The 22643-nt window shown below is 38.6% G+C and overlaps 1 protein-coding gene across 1 annotated transcript in view; it reads left to right on the forward strand.

Moving 5' to 3' along the window:
• The window catches only part of ST6GALNAC3 (ST6 N-acetylgalactosaminide alpha-2,6-sialyltransferase 3), a 374855-nt gene extending 356610 nt beyond the window's left edge, over positions 1 to 18245 (forward strand). The window contains exons 4-5 of the mRNA XM_089518696.1: positions 15790 to 15897; positions 18052 to 18245. Of these exons, the coding sequence (XP_089374822.1) occupies positions 15790 to 15897; positions 18052 to 18238 (295 nt within the window). The 3' untranslated portion in view covers positions 18239 to 18245. The remainder of the gene's footprint in view (positions 1 to 15789; positions 15898 to 18051) is intronic.
• Positions 18246 to 22643: the final 4398 nt, after the last annotated feature.

Genomic DNA, 22643 nt, shown 5'->3' on the forward strand with positions numbered 1-22643 from the left:
ATAATAATAATAATAATAATATCCTTCTTACACTGTGATGCCTAGAACTGGATACAGTATTCCAAGTGAGGCCTAACCAAAGCAGAATAGGGTGGTACTATGACTTCCCTTGATCAGGACACTATGCTTCTGTTGATGCAGCCAAAGCAGAATAGGGTGGTACTATGACTTCCCTTGATCAGGACACTATGCTTCTGTTGATGCAGCCAAAGCAGAATAGGGTGGTGTTGTCCCTTCCCCTGATCAGGACACTACGCTTCTGTTGATTGCATTGACTTTTTTCTGTGTCATTGCATTATATTGTTGGTTCATGTTTAGCTTGTGGTCTGCTAAGATCCCTGAATCCTTTTCACATGTACTGCTTTCAAGCCAGGTGTCAACCATCCTATATTTGTGCATTTCAGTCTTCCTGCCTAGATGGGAACATGCATTTACCCATGTTAAATTAACTTTATTACTTTTGGTCCTCCTTCCCCTTTCCTTTCCTTTCCTTTCCTTTCCTTTCCTTTCTTTTCAATGCATTTATCTTGCAGAGTATGCATAATGCTGTGGAGCAATGCTCCCAAAAGTCACACTTACCTTCCTTCTTACCCAGTGTCTCTGTGCCCACATTGCAAACAGCTTTAAAAATACTTTTAAAAAGAAGAAAATTAAATATATTTATGCTGTTGCTACTTAAAAGTCTAGACATGTGACCACATCACAGGAAGGAAACAAACGTGTCCCCTTTCTTTTTCATTTTTCCAGATGTTTGACATAATAATCACTCATTTTTGTAAATGGTTTAGAAAAAAGAAAGAAAGAAGGACAGTACATTTCCTTCCTAAGTGATACATTTTGACATCTAGGTGTTTATTTCATATACAGGATAAGTATCCCGTGTTTAGAAATCCAAAATAGTCCAAAATGGTCCAAAATTCAAAACTTTTTAAGTGCCAACATTATGCTTCAAAGCTTCAATTTTGGAATATTTTAGATTTTGTAATACACTGTATAAGTAGTGTAGTATGCACATATACTGCATTTGTCAGAGTGAAGAGAGGTGTGAGGATGGAGAGATGGGAGCTGGAAAGAGAAGCAATGATTTGTGAAACTGCAGGAGATGTGGATTCATGCCAAGCGCTACACTTGGATTCCTGCCATTTCACAGATCCTAGGTTCCTTCTCTAGCCATGTCTCTCTCCACCCTTGCATCTCTCTACAACTTTGCAAATACACTATAGTTATGCAATCTGCTCCTTGTATTCCAAAATCCAAAAAAATTCCAACTCTGAAACATGTCTGGTCCCAAGCATTTCAGATCTTCAGATGCCAGCCACAGATGTTGGCGAATTGTTAGGAAGAAACACTTCTAGAACATGGCCACATAGCCCGAAAAACCCACAAAAACTATGTTTTATTATTCTTTCCAGGATCATTTCATACATTCACATATTACAACATAGAAATGTCAAAGCAAGTTGTGAAAAAGTGTACAAGCAAATCTGAGGTCATTTTTGGATTTAGAATACCAAATTCCTATAAAACTAGCACACATTTTTAAAAAAGTTTTTTATGGCCTTCAGTTTTGCAGGCCTGTGCTATTAAAATATTACAGACTTCTCTAATTTCACCTAGCAGGGAGATAAGCTATTGAAATTATTATTCTTGAATGCAAAACTGAAATGTGTAAATATTTACTTCCCTCATGAGAAACCTCTATTCCCTTACACTCTGCTGCAGCTCTATCATCTACATTACTGCCAATAAATATTGTGGTGTAATTGTCTGTAATAATAATGTGTTATTCTGGTTAAACCAGAAAACTGGTTTTATATTTCTTCTTCAGTCATGAAGCCCAGCGTGTCTATCAAAGTTTCTTCTGGCCTAGCCTACCTAACTAGGGTTGCATCTGCACTGCAGAAATAATCCAGTTCGAAACCACTTTAACTGCCATGGCTCAATGCAATGTAATTCTGGGATTTGTAGTTTTATGAGATTTTTAGCCAGAGCGCTCTGGTGCCACAACAAGCTACAAATACCAGGATTCCATAGCATTGAGATATAGCAGTTAAATTGGTGTCAAACTGGATTAATTCTGCAGTGCAGATGCACTCAATGTTATAAACATAAAAGTAAGGAAAGAAGTATGGCCTTAATCCAATTGTTCTAGCTATGTAGTCTAGGCTCACTCAGTTAATTGCTGAATTAAACACTTATGCAAATCCCATTGACTCAATAAGTCTACTCTAGCCAGAAGCAGAAGCTAGATATAGGCCTAGGTACACAACATCTTGGAAGAAGGGAGGGAAAGGGAAAAATATAGGCTTAAATCCTATTGTCAGTCCTTTTCTGACTAGCGTAGAGCCACTATATCAATTGGATTAACCTATCTGTGGACTCATCTTTCATCAGTTTGTTCAGTGGGTCTATTCTGTTTGGGAATAACCAACAGAATTCCACAACAATACTGTTCTACCATACAGGGATGATGAAGACATTACTAATATATTTATTTAATACATATTGCTGCATAAATTGTACTACATAAATTCTTATTACTATTGCAGTTTCTAAGCATTTCAGCTGTTTCCCATCATTCCGCTTTATGAAACCTTGTTTTATAAAGATGTGTAGGAGATCACTGGAGATTTGTCTCTTTCCTGTTCATTTGTTCACTTATTTAATTAACTTCATGGGCTAAAGGGGGGGGGGGGGATGATGAATACAGTCCCTGGCTTTCACCCATGAGAATATGAACTCTTTTCAATAGTTAGCCTTGACACTGTTAAGAGCTATCTGGTATGTTTCTCCTGTGGTTGCGTACCATATCTTCCAATAAAATATGCTCTTAGCAACTGTACAGTGAATGTCCTTCTCATTTTGAAGAGAAAAACAAGTGTGAGAAGGGTGAGAAGAGCTGCCTAATTAATTTTCTCAAGGGATCCTGGATTAACCTGAGCTCTGTTCAGTTTACATTCCCAACAAGATGAAAAAGCAAGCATTGACTAGAATATATATTTGAAAAAAGTATTACATTTACTTGTGTACGTGATGCTTTCACGTCTTAATACAGTTTTGAATGCAGACTCTTGTACGTTAGTTACAAAAGATGTTCAAAGAAAGCACATCTTTCTTTACAACATTGTTTTAAAGAAAATTATGCTAGATTTACATACAGTTCATCAGCACTGAGACAAAAATAATCCAGTTTGAGACCTCTTTAAGTGACTTGGCATAGTGCTATGGAATCCTGGGAATTGTAGTTTATTGTGGCACCAGAATGCTCTGACAGAGAAGGTTAAATGTCTCACAAAACTACAGTTCCCAGAATTCCCTAGCATTAAGCCAGTGCAGTTAAAGCAGTCTCAAACTGGATTATTTCTGCAGTGTGTTTTGGACCAAGATCACATGAAACATTCAACTAGGAATCCAAGGAAACCTTGGCTTATCATGGAATAGCAGCATGCTAGTTCATGTGGTCTAATCACACCTTCTTCTCAAAAATACAAAAAAAAAAAAAAAAGGATTCTAGAGACAAACCTTTAGGAAAGGACTATAGAAACAAATATAAAACAAACTGTAGACCTTCTTTGATGTGGGGGGGGGGGGGGAATCCAAAGCAGCAATTGTCCCTAGGTTCAGACAACACAGAAAACCATGGCACAGAGCTTTGTGGCTTGTTTAGTTGGCCCCACTGTAAGTAGGAGTGCTAGTCCAACATACACCAATATATTATTCATAACCAATAGGCCAGGGTCCCCATAATTCCTTGACTTATCGTGAGTGGAGTGAGTTGATACAGTATAGATGTTTCATTCACACTACCAGCTTTTCCTGTTTCACAATTTGTTTGTTTGTTTGTTTGGCTAGGAGTGATGATTATTGAGTTTATTCATTCTCCAAGTCATCCTACCAGGCACATTGTTCCTACATGCAGCATTATCCAACTTCGTGGGTGCCAAGTATAAACTACAGGCAACATGCAAGTCAGTGGAGACACCCATGGTTAACTGATGCCTAGTTTGTGTATGGTGAGACATCACAGACAGCCAATTCACACATAAATACACCACTTGATTGCTTAGCACTTCATGATTCTCAGCTCAACAGTGTGTGAACTGAATATATGAAAAACAAATCTTGGGTTAGTATGAAAGTTCTATATAGGGCACTAGAGCTGAAGAGCCTCATTTATATAAACAATTTGATGTTGCAGTGATCTAGTGATGCATATGTGGGCCTATGCATGTGTCCACCTACATGGTGCCTTTGACCCATTGGAAAAATTAGATCCAAATACAATGGTATTTGGTATTATTAGATCCAAATACCCGCAGGAAGGTCAAACAAATGCACTATTTTTTCCTGAATTCCCCACAAAATTCTTCCGAAGAAAATTTATAGAACTTTTATCCTTTATCCTTTATAGTGCAGCCATTTGCAAAAGCCTCATTTGCCTTTAATAAGTCAACCCATGCTGAATTCTACCCAGTTATTAAAAGTGTAGGAAACCTGTCCTTTTTTCTCTTTTTTCAAATTGTTATGAACCAAAATTTGCAAATCATTTGAATGCATGCAGTACATTTTCTTATAGCAATTACAGCATTCCACATACTTTAGCTAAAACAAGAAGTGGATGCCCTTAGGAATACTTTTATTCAGTTCCATCTATGATTAATTGATACAGTGCAAAGGGATCTTGTAGCAGCTTTAAGATTAACTGAGAGAAAGTAAGTTGATAGCATAAGCTTTCATAGATTTTAAGTATAGTTCCACAAATGCATGGAGTGAATTGCTTAGGAGCAGGCCTTTATAAGCAGACTGTGTGTGTGAACAGCAATAGAAATGCAAAACATGTGGTTATGATGATGAGGTGACAAGGTTAACTATAGTCATTGGGGGACAAAGGCAGGAGAAGGATATTGCCTAAAGCAGTGGTTCCCAACCTGTGGGTCAGGACCCCTTTGGGGGTCGAATGACCTTTTCATGGGGGTCACCTGAGACCATTAGAAAACACCTATTTAATTACAGTTATGAAGTAGCAATGAAAATAATTTCATGGGTTTGGGTCACCACAGCATGAGGAACTGTATTAAAGGGTCGCGGCATTAGGAAGGTTGGGAACCACTGGCCTAAAGCCAAAGTGAGTACATAACCATATGAATGGTAGAGGAATTTATTGGAATGTAGTGTAATGCTGACTAGGAGTCAGAAAGGAGAAGTGATAAACTGGCCAGGAGACCCCAACATGATGCAGTTAACTAGTACCGGTCAATTCAAAAAGAATGGTGCAAAAGTGAAGCTATTCTTATTTGGTTTATCACCATTGTTTTAAAATCACCTTGTATTACAATGTGTGTAGTGTGCCAGCAAACCATCATCTCTGTTCAAACCACTATCAATGGACTGGAGTTTGTGGATATATTCCAGTTCTGCTGTATCTCTTGATACAACGTATGGCTTGGTCAAATGAGTCCTTGACTTTATACACATTGCCAGGATGTGACGTCCTGGTGGCAACAGTAGGGCTCGGAACTGCACACCAACCACACAGTCTCAAGCCCTACTATGTGCTGGGCGCACCACTTTTCAGCAGCACTTCCTACATGCGGGGTGTGTTGATGATGTGTGGGGGTCTGAGCGCCCACACATCTTCTACAGGAAGTACTGTCATAGGGCTGCATTGCAGCCCTTTTGACGGCACAAAAAAGGAGCCACTTTAGGCGGCTCCTTTTTGTGTGCAGTGTTACTGCTCTGTTAGGTTTCTGCAGTAATGCTGTGCAGCCAAAAGGGGCAGCGTTTAAATGCCAGTCTGTACCGCCCTCTTCTTTGGGTAATTGTTATGCAGCCAGAGTGTATGCCATATCACTGAATTCACTAAAAGGGAATGCCATGTACATTTGCCTGGGATAAGTCTGTTTTAAATTTGTGGTTAGCCGTCTTGAGTTCCTGTATGGGAAGAAAGATGGGATATAAGTAAACATAATCAATATGGGATATAAGCAGCAATAACATGTCAACATGATCAAATAATCTTGCTGCCTCATGGATTCTGAGAACAGTAGATCGCTACTATGAAAGGAAGGCTAAGAAACATTAATTTTTGGACACCAGTGACCATGGTGGCCAGAAGGGGTCTGTAAGTTGTATTCGAAGGAGGTCACTTTTCTAAATTCTGCTCTGAACTCAGTCACTTGAACATACCATAGCTACAATTTCGTCAGTAAGCTTTACCTAAGACCTGTTTCATGGTGTGATTACATTTCATCTTCTGCCTTGTGGGAGGTGATTTTGCTTTTTGTTAAATGAAAGGTTTTGGAGTTAGCTAAATTCATTCATTCATTTCTTTGTGAAGCCCCAAATCTCAAGAGAATAGGAAGAGAAAAGCTTTTGAAAAATATACACCATCTTCTTTTGTTATGTTGAGATACTTTCTTCAGTAAATATAGAGTTTCATTTATTTCAGAAAAGAATATCTCTGTTCCCAAACTCTGAGCTATTGTTGCTGGTAAAATGCTAGTGTATATTGTGACAGTTATGCCTCTGAATCTTTGGCAAGTTAATCTTGACAAATCTGTATTTTTCTCATTTTTGCAGTTTATTCTTCTTGTAATAGTTTTTTGTACATTTTAACTGTATTTTACAGTGTAAGGGATGTGTGGGGGCAGGGAACAAAATACTTGGCTGCCTTAAAACACATTGCCTTAACTTCTCGGCAAGGACTGTTTCTTAATTGCCACTAAATCACGTGTTTAATTATTTCAGGAAAAGAAAAGGTCCAGTGGAACTTTAAAGAATAACGCATTTATTATAGCATGAGCTTACATAGGCTAGCAAATGCATGGATTCTTATCCAGAATTTCAGATATACATGTATACAGTTCATATGGTTGAAGGTTGAGCTGCAGACTGTGAGGTCAAAGGAAAATTAATTGCAGAAAGTACTGGCAGGGAGAATTATTTTATTATGGAATTGATAGCAGGTTCATGAGACTATTTCATTGAATTATATAATCATTGAATCATAGAGTTGGAAAAGACCACAAGAGCCATCCAGTCCAACCCTTTGCCATATAGGAATAGACAACCAATACAGAAGGCCACCCAGCCTCTGTTTAAAACCTCCAAAGAATGAGACTCCATCACACTCAGAGACAGTATATTCCACTGTTGAATAGCTCTTAGCTTCAGAAAGTTTCAAGTAACATAAACATCCTGAAACTGGAGACCCAGTTAACACAGGTGGTGTGATATGCATATGTTATCCTGATTAAAATCTCAGTTGATAGACTATAATTTCCTGATGTATTTGCTGTAATTTATATAAATTGCTGTAATTTATATAAAAATATATTTTACCATAATGTGGAAGACAATGTCTAGAGTCCTCAGTTATAATGATTTCACTCTAACTGCTATAAATCTATCGTGGAGGAAGATGTACTGACAATTCTCTGCCAGAGGGCTCCAGTGCCTCAACAAATTACAAATCCCAGGATACCATAATGATAATGATAATAATAATAATAATAATAATAATAATAATATTTCCCAGCTCTCCCTGTGGATCAAGGCGGGATTACAACCAATAAAATCAAGCAATACATTTACACAATACCATACTACATAAAATAATCAATAAAATTACGCCAAAATACAGTAAAATCATTAACATAGCCAGATCTGTGTCTGTAGTATTGAATCAGTTGTAGAAAATTCTGTAAGATCCACTATAAAAGATCAGGTGGATAGGCTCACTGGAAGAGATCCGTCTTAAATGCCTTCTTAAAGGCTTCTATGGTGGTGATGAGATGGATCTCTTCCGGTAAGTTATAAGATGTTGCCATTAACTTAAAGTAGTACAGTGCACCCGCATCATATGTGGGCACGCTATACACGGCTTCCAGAATATGCTGGAAGCTGTGTCGGAAAGGCTTCTCCCACACCCCAGCAGGAACAAGCCCGGAACAGATCTCCTACATAAGGGAAGGGCCAACTGTATATAGCACTATCATTGTGTCATGCAAAATGGCCCCCAAACTATAAACCCCAGGATTCCATAGGATGTTGCCAAGGCAGAGGATTCAGGTCCTCTGGGAGAAATTTATTGCAACCCTTAAAGACCAGGCTAGTTGCCACATCCCAGAGGACTTTTTCTGCAACTGCTCCCAGCCTGTGGAATGGCCTGCCAGATGAGATCCATCAAATTACTTAGACACTTTTTAAAAATCTGTGAAGATGGATCTCTTCCAGCAGGCCTTTCCAGAATAAAGTCCTTGGCCATATAGTAATCACTCCCATACATATTCTTGGTCTTGTTATAACGCGGCTTGTGATTATTGGATTTTAAATATGAATTATGTAATTTTAATCTCAATGTGTTTAATTCTTTTTAAAGGGGATTATGTATATTATTTATGATTTTATATGTTTTTCGCCGCTTTGATTGTTTTTACAAAAAGCGGGATACAAACAAAAGTTTTATTATTATTTATTTTTATAGTTAAAGTGAAATCATAAGGACTGAGCGTCTGCCAGGAAATCAAAGCTCGGTTTGTGCTTTCCTGGCCTGGCGCTGACTTGGATTGGTCCCCCGGCTGGTGTAGTGATGGGCATATGATGGTTCTGATGCAATCTTACAATTCGGTGTTTCAGTTGGCCACTAAATTGCCTGCTAAGGATTAGTCATGGGAAAGATTTGTTACAAAATGGTGCTTCTCCAAATCTATCCTCCAGACAGGATGCCCAAGATGCCTCGCAGCTGTTGGACTGAGCAGATCTAGGCCAAGTTCTTGCCTTTGTAGGCTAACAAGCTAAAATGATGGTTCATGTATATTTGGTTCTGTTTTTCCTTTTTCATCACCATTTTGGAAACAATTATAGCACACTTACCCATGTTTCGAGTCATGATATACACATTCAGATAGGTGGGCAGAAATGCGTAGAAAAACAGGTCCAGTGCATAATATTAACAACTAGATATTTCAATACAGGACAATTAAAACAATCCAAAATGTAGGGTTTTTAATGTGTTATAAATGCACCCAATATTGTAAACACATATGCTATTTACTTTCCTTATGACATGAATTATAGCTGGATTTAACACAATTTAATGTGCAGACATGTCTTCTTTAGAAGAAATTGTTTATTGAAAAATGCATGGTGCTATTTTTAGCAGTACTAGTGTTATTACAACTTTGAAGAGTGGCAGATCTATTGCATATCCATTCCTCAATATGTTTTTGGAGAATGTTGTTGATGATACTTAGAGGCTTTATGACCTTTTAGGGAAGTTTAAATTTGTTTTCACACTTCCAACATTGTCTTCATTAGCTTGTCGCAAACAAGTTTACAGTATTAGATGGAATTGCAAGGTGTTAAAAATCATCCCGCAGTTTTGCTGTATTCCTTCATTAGCTGAAGAAAGAAAGGTAAAGTCAAAAGCAGAGTTCTGCTTTAAACAACAGAATTTGTATTCTGTCTTGACTAACATTTCCCAGGGAAGGTATCTGAGACTTTACTTGTCTGTTTCTGTTTATCTTGCCATGAAGTATATTGATGAGAAGACTAAAGTCCTATGTTGTTAAAACAAGACATAAAATATTGATTAATTCTTTTTATAAATTCCTGTTTGCTCCTGAGTATAACAGCTTTTAGATGGTACTGTCAATAGAGTACTTTCCAATAAACCTCCATTATCAGCAGACCCCTCTTTCTTCATAGTACTTTGGGAAAATGCCTAATATCACCCTAAACTGGTTGCTTTAAAAGTCCATAGTAGCATGTTTTTGTTCCTGAGGAAGGAAGCTGGTTAAAAATGCCTAAATTTAGGGCCCAAACAGACAGGCCAAAATAAAGCTGCTTTGGGTCACTGTGGAAGTATGCTGTTTAAATGCCACACGCATCTTAAGAGGCCAGAAGCTGCTTAGAACTGGAATGTGGCTTTGGCATGGCTTCCATCCTCTTTGGACTCATACAGCATTTAAACAGCTTACCTCCAAAGTGACCCGAAGCCTGTCTGTTCAGGCCCATAGTTATGTCAGGCAGTACCTATCTTCTGTTGTTACACCAGAATTGGGTTGAGAATTACAGGTAGAGTATGCCTTATCCAAAATGCTTGGGACCAGAAATGTTCCGTATTTAGATTTTTTTTTTCCAGATTATGGAATGCCTGTATTTTTATACAGTCAGCCCTCGTTAACTCATGGATCTGAGATCCACGGAGGGACAACCTCTGTTGTTTTTAATGGTGCACATGCCTTCTGTGAGAACAGAAGACAGGTACTGCGATAATGGAGGGCCCACTGTATATACATAATGAGAAACAGTGACGCTGGAGGGTGACTGAGGATCTGTAAAATGGCAGGAATTCAAGTGTACTGCTTGGCACAAATCCACGCCTCCCACCATTTCACAGATCTTTGCATCTCTCTTCAGTCATGTCTCTCTCCAGCCTCACAAAATACAATACAGCTATGTATGTAACTCAAAAAGTTTTGGATTGTGGAATATTCCATATTTTGGAATTCTAGATAAGGGATACTCAACCTGTACAAGTGGAATTCGGAGTAACTATTCCATGTGGCTAATAGAAGTGCTTTTCTGAGTGTCCATTGAAACTCGTGGGAATAAATAAAGAGGATGATCAAAGAAATGATGCTAAGCTGGCAGTTGTAAGCACTAAAGAAAAGTTCAGCCTCAGTGTGACTTTATTAAGAGTTCTCCCATCAAAGTGAAGGACATCAGTAGCGTAATCTCTCACAGGTTTTCATAAAAGTAGGTCCCATTGTATTCAGTAGGACTTGCATGTTGATAGGACGATGGTAGAAGTAAAGGAAATAAAAATGCATATTCCAGTACTTAGCATGAGACAAGGTACAGCTTTATAAAAGAAGCATGGCAATAACAGATGGGTTATCAAGACCAGTATGGTGGTGACTATAAATTACCATATTCTACAGATCTTGAAATGTTAGCTTTGAAAATCAATCCAATTATCCCAAATGTCAAAGATATGAAAATTTATTTGTTAAATAGCTACCAGCACTAATATCTGAATTTGTTTAATTTATTGAGCCATCATTGATTAACTCATTACTGAAGATATTAGTTCTTGATATGGGATTTGCAGAGATTGACAAGACAGTCATCACAATTGACCCTTAGGGTCACATTTTGTCATGTAGTCTCTCAAAGGTGCTCTTCTTGTCATTTGAAAGTTGCTTTCCACCAGCCTTGATTTTTTTTTTCACCAGATGGAATGTTTCCCCCAGATATATTACAAAATCCATAACGTGATTGTTACCTGGGAATGATGGGAGCCCAACACATCTGTCAAGTTGGGAAAAGATGTGCTAAAATTGGACCTCATCTTGCAACCTGTTCAGTTCTGTTTTGTCACTGGTTTGTGTTTCTCCTCCGAACGTTCCTCAATCCTATCTCTTTCATTGCTTCTCAACTATCCCATCTTTATTTCAGTTTTCACTAATGAGAGACCAAGCCAAATATCCTGCCAAGCAACAGAGCAATGTAATCCATTTCTTCCAGTCCTAATCCTTTTCCTCCTCAGGACTTCTGGTTTTATTGAATCTGCCAGAGAAAGTGCCGTCCATTCTAATAAATGCTAACATTCTAAACCAAGTAACTTTTTAGAGTATAGGATTAACTTCTGCATAATCAGGCAATCTAATGAGTTAATCACTATACAGATTTAGCATGTTAATCTTAATGAACACTAGTAATTTCCAAGCTCTATCTCAGACTGTGTGCACAGATAAATGGATGATACAGTATTTAATGCAATCTGTGAACAACCTTTCCCTCTTTCATACTAGAAATCAGTGTCGTCCAATAAACATAAATGGTGGAAGATTCAGGACTGAGAAAAGAAGGTGCTTCTTCAGGCAGGGCATATTTAAGCAATGGAGTACATTATTTTATGTTGCAGTAATGGCCACTCACAGCTTCAAAAGAAACTAGAAAAATTCACAGATTATAAGGCTATCCTGGCTACTAGTTGTAAAAACTATATATTGCCTCTTAGAGGCTTAACTTTTAGGGATCCTGAGCAGGAGGGTCCTATTGGACAAATGTCCTAATTGTGGACTTCCCAGGTACCAGGTTGGCCACCCTGGAAACAGAATGCTGGAACAGATAGTCTTTTAGTTCCCTCCACTATGGTGATTCTTGTCTTCTTCTCAACCTAAAGCAAACTGGGATTTCTATACTAAGCTATTGTTTATAAGCTAAAATTGATCCTGCTCATCTGACTCTCAGAGGAGATGCCTTCAAATGAGAAGATCCCTCATGAGCATCTTTTCATTTGTATTGTCTTGAATGTAAGCCATGTCATGGATACACCACCAAACACATCAGCAGCTTCTTATTTGTAGTTGTAATAAGCCCTGGGTTTGCTCACACACAGCTAGCAATCATGTGAATGGCGAAAGTGTCTAGGAACACAAAGCAGGCTCCACTCTACAGGATCTACCCCAATTAACTAGGACATTATCTATAATCACAGTCATAGCAGTTCAAAAGTGCTTAATTGTAATGGCTCCACACTAATGGAATCTTAGGATTTGTAGTTTGCTGAAGTCATTAGAGTACTCTGCTAGAGAGCTCTAGTCCACTCTCCTAAAATATAGCATTAGCAGAAAATTCTGAAGTACCTCACCAAACTACAAGTTCCAGTATTCTGTAGGATGGAGCTATGCCACTTAAAGTGGCATCAGCTTCTTCGCTCACAACTAAGCATTTGAAGAGGGCTGAATTTCCAAGTTTTGATCCAAAGAGGTACATAAGATCATCACATTATTATTTAGTTAAAGCACTGAGAAGCTACACTGGGGTTCTATATATTTATGTCACATTTGTAGTTAAATAGCTTATCATGATAAGAGAGGGCAAATGACGGCCCTCTAGTCTGGCAGTTCCATGTCAGTGGGGCTGGCAAATCTTGTTGTGAGACTTCAGTGGAACTTTACAGGATGCTGAACACTATCCTTTTAAAAAAAGATTCAGCCCTTCCAATAGCACCTTTCAAAATCAGAGTAAAACCTACAGCAAATTCATCATGCCAATAAAATGAAAGCCCTCAGCTGCTCTTGCTCCCAGAAGCCCCAGTTAGCATAGCCAATGGGGGAGGAATGATGGGAGTTCCAACTTAACAACGTCTGTAGAGTGACACTTTGTGTACTTCAGTGATGACATGTATGTTTCCACCTTTTGCAAATTTATTGCCCAATCTTATGTATATTTACTCATGTTGTTGTGTGTCTTCAAGTCATTTTCAACTTATGGTGACCCTAAGGCAATCTATCACAGGGTTTTTCTGGGGCTGAGAGAGTGTCACTAGCCCAAGGCTACCCAGTGGATTTCCATGGCCGAGAGGGGAATCAAAGGAGCTTATCCTACGGCTTAATAAATCAATTTACCTCTATCTGTCTTAAAGCTTAAATTGGGTGGCATCCTGATGTTATCAGAAGGTTTTTGCTACTGAATTTGCCACCTGAACACAGCCTGGGTTCATCCTCACTTCCAGGAGTGCTCTGGCGGACATTTCCTACCACGAATTATGCAGTTGAGTTTCCTGCATTTGGGGAAATCGCAGGGGTCATGCCGCTCGATTTAAGCTTTAAGCCAGATAGAAGTAAATTGATTTATTAAGCCATGGGATAATATCCAAACTCTGGTTTCCAGAATTATAATCCAACATTGAAACCTCTACACTATGCTGGATATCTATAAGTAAGCCCAATTATGCTATATGGAACTTAGGCCCTGATGTGTGGCACCATTTTATGTTAGATCCAGTCTTTCCTGGAGGGGTCAGAAAGGTGGTGCTTGGGAATCATAGAATCATAGAGCTGGAAGAACCACAAGGGCCATCCAATCCCACCCCCTGCCATGCAGGAACTCTCAATCAAAGCATCCCAGACAGATGGCCATCCAGCCTCTGTTTAAAGACCTCCAGGGAATGAGACTCCGCTACACTCCGAGGGAGTGTGTTCCACTGTCTAACAGCCCTTACTGTCAGGAAGTTCCTCCTAATGTTGAGGTGAAATATCTTTTCCTGTAGCTTGTATCCATTGTTCCAGGTTCTGTTCTCTGGAGCAGCAGAAAACAAGCTTGCTCCCTCCTCAATATGACATCCCTTCAAATATTTAAGCAGGGCTATCATATCACCTCTTAACCTTCTCTTCTCCAGGCTAAACATCCCCAGCTCCCTAAGTCTTTCCTCATAGGGCATGGTTTCCAGACCCTTCACCATTTTGGTCGCCCTCCTTTGGACATGCTCCAGTTTCTCAATGTCCTTTTTGAATTGTGGTGCCCAGAACTAGACACAGTATTCCAGGTGAGGCCTGACCAAAGCAGAATAGAGTGACACTATTATTTCCCTTGATCTAGACACTATACTTCTATTCATGCAACCTAAAATTGTATTAGCCTTTTTAGCTGCAGCATCCCACTGTTGATTCATATTTAACTTGTGGTCTACTTGGACTCCTAGATCCTTTTCACATGTTGTCTCATTCAGCCAGGTGTCCCCGATGCTATATCTGTGCATTTCATTTTTCCACCCTAAGTGCAGTACCTTACATTTATCTGTGTTGGATTTTATTTTGTTAGCTTTGGCCCAGCTTTCTATTCTATTCTATTCAGGTTATTTTGAATTTTGATGCTGTCCTCTGGGGTATTAGCTACTCCTCCTAATTTGGTGTTATCTGCAAAATTTGATAACTATGCCCCCCAATACTGTCATCTCTCATTAATAAAGATGTTGAATAGCACTGGGCCCAGGACAGAACCCTGTGGGACCCCACTGGTCACTTCTCTTTAGGATGAAAAGAAGCCATTGTTGAGCACCCTTTGGGTTCAGCCGGATAATCAATTACAGATCCATGTAACAGTTGCCTTGTCTAGCCCATATTTTACAAGCTTGTTCACAAGAATGTCATAGGGAACCTTGTCAGAGGCTTTACTGAAATCAAGATATACTATATCCACAGCATTCTCTTCATCTACCATGCTGGTAATTTTATCAAAGAAAGAGATCAGATTTGTCTGGCATGACTTGTTTGTCTAAAACCCATGTTGACTTTTTCTGATAATGGCATTGCATTCTAGATATTCACAGACTCTCCATTTTATTATCTGCTCTAGAATCATTCTTGGTATTGATGTCAGACTAACTGGACGATAATTGTTGAGATCATCTTTTTTCCTCTTTTTGGATATGGGGACAACATTTGCCCTCCTCCGGTCTCCAGAAAAGGAACTCCTGTTCAATGGCAATAGTGTTGGCCTCTGGTGTCCATCAGAGTCCCTTCTTGCCTCCCACTATTTTGCATATACATGAAACTTCTCGAAAAATTTGTAGCCTACAGTGAAAGGCTTTAGTTGGCTCAATGTTGCTGTCTTGGTTTATTGATGTGGTTTAATCATATATTTAATCTGTTTTTATGTTTTAATTATATTTCTGCTTGTATTTGAGTTTTGTTTCTGCTAGCGCTATCAAGTGCAAATTAATGCAGAAAGGTGGAAGATGGATGGATGGATGGATGGATGGATGGATGGATGGATGGATGGATGGATGGGACCACAGGATTAGCATATGGTATTTCTGTTCCTGGCTAACCTAGAAAGCCAGCATGGAAGGAGAGCTATAGATAATGCAAAACAACAAGATATTTTTTGTTGATTTGTCAAGTTGCTGAATGCTGTTTTGTGCCATGTAAAAGATGATGTGCTTTTGAGATAGTGAGTGCAATTTCTCAATGCAGTCTGCTGTGTCTTTTACAGAATTCAGTCAGGATCCTATCTCAGCACCGGTTGGTTTACCTTAATTCTGGCCATGGATGCTTGCTACAGAATACATGTCTACGGGATGATAAATGATACCTACTGCAAGTAAGATCACAGGAAATTATTTTCATGCATCTACAATTCGGATGCCTTGTCAAAATTTCACCATTCATTTTAATGCCGTAAATCCAAGAAATGGATGACAAAGTCATCTCCCACACCCCATCCCAGCAATCTGTATTGATGTGGCACTTTATTGTCTGTGTATTTAGTCCCCAGATGGCATGTGGTATTGATTAAATAAAAGCATTTACAAAAGTTTAATGTCAAATGTCACAAAGAACTTTTAAAATCAAAGACTTTCTGCCAAAGCGGAATGAAATGGGGGAACAGGAAACATTTCTGTTTGCTTTTGAACAGCTCTTGTGCTGTTAAGAGTGTTGTTCCACCTGAAAAGAACAAATCTATTCTCTCCTAGAATCCAGCAAACAGATAGAAATAATAAGAACTGCTTTGTTCTGATTCAGCTCAGCAGATCTGCCCATGGAAGCAGACACACTTTCATTGATGTACTGTATCACTTAGCATATCAGAAACCATAGACCTAAATTAGATGTACATAAAAATGCACATTGGAAGGTACACCTGACTGTGGATGCTTTACATTTGCATGGCATTACTTTGCTTTCCACTGTTTGGACACAGTAATTAAAGGGCAATTGTGGAAGATAACTGTTGGAAAATTAATTTCCCCAAGAATAAGATATACCAAAATATCTTGCTGTTTGGCTACAACATAGTAGACAGAGTGAGCTGTTTGTAAGTTGTTAATGACAGAACTGAGCGTCAGCATGGTATACTGGTCTGAGAGTTGGACTGGGACACTGGGAGACCAGGGCTTGAATCCCCACTCAGCCATAGAAATCCAGTGGGTGACCTTGGGCAAGTCACACTCTCTCAGCCTCCAAAGCTGGAGTCTGGTGAGTTTGCAACAGGGAAGTTTTTTTAAAAAAAGCTTGGAATTGCCTTTTTGAACTACACTCCCAGAAGCCCTGCCATCATGGTAGCTAGCGGATTGTGGGAGTTATAGTTCTAAAAGTAACACTTACAAAATTAGAGAATCAAGAAAAATTCTCAGAACTGGCCATCTGATTTATTTAATATTCATAGGTGGGATACAGACCACGCAAAAGGTCTCCCACTGCCCTGGTTTGCTCTGCGAGGGAGCCGCAGTGGACAAACCGCGTAGCTCTGTTGTGGAACAAAAAGAACCTGCAAAAAGCGGGTTCTTCTTGTGGCGCCTTTGTGAAGTTGCAATGCGCCAATGGTGCACTTGTGGCGTCACAAAGGCTAAGCGTCCGTCACGTCAAAATGGCGGCGCCCATGTGTAACGGGGCGCCGCCATTTTGACGTACGGAGTACATACTAGGGTTAGAAAGTGTCTAAATGGTGCACGCTCCCTAACCCTAGTATCGCCGCCGGCACGCTACAAAATGCAAGTATGTATCGCGCCATAGACAGCAGAATGGACAGCAACTGTTGAAACCATAACTGAGTGATTGTGTGTTAGCATAATTGATAACACTGGACCCAATGTGGCAAAACCTATTGCTCTGTGGACTCACACTGCAGACTTTCTCAAGCAATCTTACAGATATTATACATTATACAACAGTCAAACTTGATGGACATGCCCATGAGATAATCCACATTTCAAACATGATATCTGTATTCGTTGCATTCATATATGTTGTGGTATTACAGAACTTGTAGGGGGAAATGCTGTTTGTATTATAGTTTCCATGCCCATGACTATGCTGGTTGGGGATTCTGGGAACTGTAGTCCAAATAAGTGACCCACTTTCTCCCAGCAAGCTGTGATTGTAAATGTAAAACACATTAGGTATGCTGAGTATGATGAGTCTTTATGCCTAAAACTGTGTACGTACAGATAATGTTTAAAGCAGCTCTGTAACTGTGTAGACTTAAGGTTCATTGCTATACTCATGAATATTTCTACTATCTTTTTGACAGTGTATATTTAACTCACATTTCATAACACACTCTCTCTCTCTCTCTCTCTCTCTCTCTTTCTTTTTTGTCCCATTGCTTTTACTGTGCTTTGAGGCTGTGTGTGCCAAGAGATTATTTGGGTTGTAGCCCCACAAAGTAGTTTTTCCAAGCTATAATACAGATAGGTTTGCAGTGAATTCATTGATATGTTACCAAAAATGTATTTCATTTTTGTCTTTTTTCCAGGTCAGAAGGCTTTAGAAAGGTTCCTTATCACTACTATGAACCTGGAAGAGATGAATGTGACGAGTACTTCCTGCATGAAAATGCACCCTATGGAGGCCACAGGTTTATTACAGAAAAGAAAGTATTTGCTGAATGGGCTAAGAAGCATTCAATAATATTTACACATCCCAACTGGACAGTGTCTTGATGTTGGTTCTCACAGTCCACCACTAGTAGTGTTATGTTCCATGCAAGGCAAATGATATTTACAACTGCCTTGATTGCCTCTACCTAGGTATTGCCTACCACAAAATAAACAAGATGATTCTAATCTAGGACAAGATGAAAAACCTACCAACCCACAGAAGACATAAATGCTTCTTCTGTCTTTCAGGATTGAGATAGAAAAATGCATTTTTTATTTTTTAAAAGGCTTTTTTTTTAAAAAAAATCCACATGAAAAGAGTTTAGTTTTAAGATGATAATGTTCTTAATATTCTGACTATTTGGGAAAATTCTATGAGTACTTGAATTTAGCTTGTATGGATCAGCTATGTATGTGATTTGGATGTTTGTTTTTTTAATGCAGGTGTACAAATTCATCATGGAAAGATTAGAAATGGGCTGAGTAATATTCCTGAACTCCAGTTAATTTCTATACAAGAGCATTTTGTATGTCTGAAGCTCAAGAGTGATTCATGTGCTGTGAATGACAAGCTGCTTTCATAGCAGTGAACAATTCAGATTTTTTGGATGCTGACTCAAATTCTCTTGTCATTGATCAACACAGCTACCTTCTGCACTCAGTTATCCACTCTTTTTGTAGCAGAACTTTTATTAACTGCTGTACATGATCTTAAGGAAGGTCTGTTAGCCTGATTTGAAATAGTGGTCCCAACTCTCATACCTCTTAGATGGTATTGGGCACTGAATTCTTTGTGGTCTTGAGTAGTTTGGCTCAGTTCTCTGCCTCAAAGTATCCATTTTTAAAAATGGAGATTCCATCTACCTCACAAGGACATTGGGAAAATGAGTGCACCTACAGTGCTTTTTCAATAAGTGAAGTTTAATTTGTATTTCATGTACTTACTTATGGGATTCTGACACACATTCCTCTGTGTTTTGTACTTGAGGAGTATTGAACCCACAGACTGAAAACAGTGCTTTGAAATGTTGGTATATTCACTCCTTCTGCAGCATCTCAGTGTTACTGGTTTCTTCTGAAGGTTCTTCTCACAAAATCATCACTTTTATGGGTAGAGCTCTGGAATGTTTAGTACGTGCCCATTTCTAACTAAAGTACAGTACAGTGGCCCCTTGGTATCCACTGGAGTGTGGTTCCAATCCAGGACCCCTTTTGGATACCATATCCATGGACTTTCAAGTCCCAGTAAATACAATGGATTGATAAAATGGTAATCCTTATATAAAATGGCAAAATCAGGGTTTGCTTCTGAGAATTTATATATATATTTGAATATTTTCAAGCAGTAGATGCTTGAATCCATGGATATGGAGGGCTGACTGTACATTCCGATTTATCCATTAGCACCAGGACTGTATAAAATACTAGATAATGAGGCCAGCAAGAGTAGTATTATAGATTTGTAAAATGCAGGGAAGAGGGCTAGGGAAGTTATTGAATCTGAGTTTGGAAAATGAGGCTTCTGCTATATTCCTGGAACTATTTCAGTTTATACCAGAAAAAGTGGGTGGGATTTTGTTAAGACTTAATGTTTAGACTGATTGCCTAATGTTTGTACTCCAAACAATATATTCAATTCTATATCTTGTCAAAAGTGTCCCTAAGAATGGGACATCAGAACTACAGCACTGTAACATTACTGCTAGAACTTGAAAAGAGATTTATAGACTCTTACAGATGTAGAATCCTCAAAGAGCCCGAAGAGCCACCAGACATTTTGCATTGCTCAACTGAATCATGAAATGGCAGTAGCAAAATCATATTTTTACATATAAGTATTTGTATAAGGATTGTACTTCATATTGTATATTTGTATATAGAGGTCTATATTTTATATGTATGCAGTGTATACATTTTCATTCCATCTTCTTCATTCTTAAGTGCCACCTTCTTCTAGTTTGGATTTGTGCACATCATACTGTTATATCACTTTACCGCCAGGCAGGTGTGATAGAGATAAGCTCTCGTTCTTTCCCCAGTAGTTTCTCACTTACCTCTTCTGTTTTATTTGTGGGCTTGTAACTACCTCACAGTCAACACAAAAAAGTTCCTCTTTGTTCAGCGGGCAAGAGTTATAACAGAAAGTGTGCACAAACCTTGGAAGGAAAACATCACTCACCAGCAGCATGATTGAGTTTTCTACTTTTGTTATTGTTGTTGCTCCTCCATTTATTGGTCTCACTGGGTTTTTTCCTGATATAGTTTTCTTGTTTGCCAATTCTAGAATTATCCTCTATTTCTCTGTTGGTCTTTCCAGAGCATAGTATTTTTCTCTTTATTCCTCATTCAACTCTATCTTGGTGTGCCTTGAATGGTAGGCATATCACAGTGAGAATACCATTAAGATGCCACACTAAGATTTAGGAAAATAGGGGCAAATGAACAAACATACATCAATTTTATACTAATTAGGGGTCAGGGCTATTGGTGAGGATGCTAAGAATCCTTTTTTTAGAGGATACTAAGAATACTCTTAGAAATTCCTGGTTGACCTTCGGATATCCAGACTGTCTTGGGATGGCAGATTGACTGTTAAATCACTTTCAAGCCTATGGAGTGGATAATCCTTGAATCTAATATGACATGTCCAGAAAAGGAGGTTCTAAAGCTCTAGTTAGTATTAAACCAGAAGTTAATTCATTGGTGTCCATGGAGGAAAAAAAGCATTTAAAAAAGAACACATTTTGCTAACCATCCCTTATTGGTGGTATGCAAATTTATCAAATCGTACTACTGGGGTTATCTTCCATTTGGACTAGTTTAGAAGCTCTGGTTCTAGGATTGCATATAGCCCTTGGTCCAATTTTGTGTCCTTCTCCACTTGATTTCAAAATCTCTTTGCAGATGGTTGCTTCAAACTTCCAGTAAAAGTCATGTGTCTCTCCTTGTAGTTGAGGGGAGGTTGAGAGGAAGAAAGAGGGAGAAAGGAAGGTCATAGAGAAAGATAGAGAGGGAAGGGGGTGGGTTAGAGAAAGAGAAGAAAAGCAGTAACAGTTTTGATTCTGCCCTTAACACCACTGGCTTTAACATCAGCCTTTGCCAACATACAGTTCTCATCAGATTACCCACAGTTGATGCAGTTCTCCTGGTTTGTAGTCATTGGTTTGTAGATGAAATGACAAAGTCCTAAAAATCCACTAACCATGCCCGCTATTTGGAATGGAAATGGAGAAGGGAAAGATTAAGGCTACACTCCTATGCACACATTGTTGTTGTGTCTTTCAAGTCATTTCCAATTTATGGTGACCCTAAGGCAAACCTATCATGGGATTTTTTTTTTTAGAGGGTATGAGAATGTGTCACTTGCCCAATGTCATCCAGTGGGTTTTCATGGCCAAGCGGAGAATCAGACCCTGGACTCCAGGGTTGTAGCCTAGAGCTCAAACTGCTATACCATACTGGCTCCCCCTATGCACACATACCTCAGAGCAGGTCTCATTGAACTTAATGGACTACTTCTGTGAAGATATGCCCAGGTTTGCTCTGTCAAGGAGTTAAAGCTAGAAATTCAGTAGTTTGATTTTAAAAATAAAAATAAAAATGGTTGAACAGAAAAGATAAAATAGGAAATTGCCTTTTCCCTCTTCTGTCAATGAGACAACTAAAAGTAATTTAGGACACCTTTACAGCTTAAATGAGAGAGCAATTTGTAAGTGCAAGTGCAAATCAGAAAAAAAGAAAGAAATGAAACTGGAGAAATTGAAAGCAGAAATACAAGAACTGAAAAAGATAGATAAGAAAAATAGTAGAAAACATTAAACACAAATTGGATAGGTCAAGACGAGTCCAAAGCTAACAGATATATCCAGTGACATCCATGGCATACTTACAACAAGCATTCAAATAATATTGACTAGAATTATGTATGGAAGCTACATCTTCATAAGTGGATTTACATATGCAGGATGAGAATTGGGCACTTTTGTAATGTTTGTATCCAATAGAGGGCTGCTGTTACATTAGTATGTAGCAGAGCCAGCAAAGTTACCACTGCAATGGGACCGATGGACATCGGGCACCAATGTACATCAGGCATTCCTACCAACGTCCTGATACACATCTTTTCAATTTACTAAGCACCTCTGCTACTAAATTGAATAAATTTGCATTAAGTAAAAAGTGATACAGGATTATGGCATTTGTACTTAAAACAAATATTATAACATAGAAATATACTTGGGAAAATAGCACAGTAGTTCAATTGTTACAGTCAAAGAAGTCAATCTATAGTAGGAAATGAGAAACAGAAGAGGCAACATTTATGAAGAAATTATAAAAGAAATTGTTTCTACACATATCCACTCAGAGGTAACCCTGTTTAGTGGAACGTACAAACAGAATCCTTCAAATCAAAGTTGTTAAGTAAGAATTATAAGGTTATTGTTATCATAGAGAAAAGGCTTTGAAA

The sequence above is a fragment of the Sceloporus occidentalis genome, unplaced genomic scaffold (genome assembly GCF_023333645.1).
Source record: "Sceloporus occidentalis isolate IW3139 unplaced genomic scaffold, rSceOcc1.0.p SCAF_3, whole genome shotgun sequence".
Classification (NCBI taxonomy): Eukaryota; Metazoa; Chordata; class Lepidosauria; order Squamata; family Phrynosomatidae; genus Sceloporus; species Sceloporus occidentalis.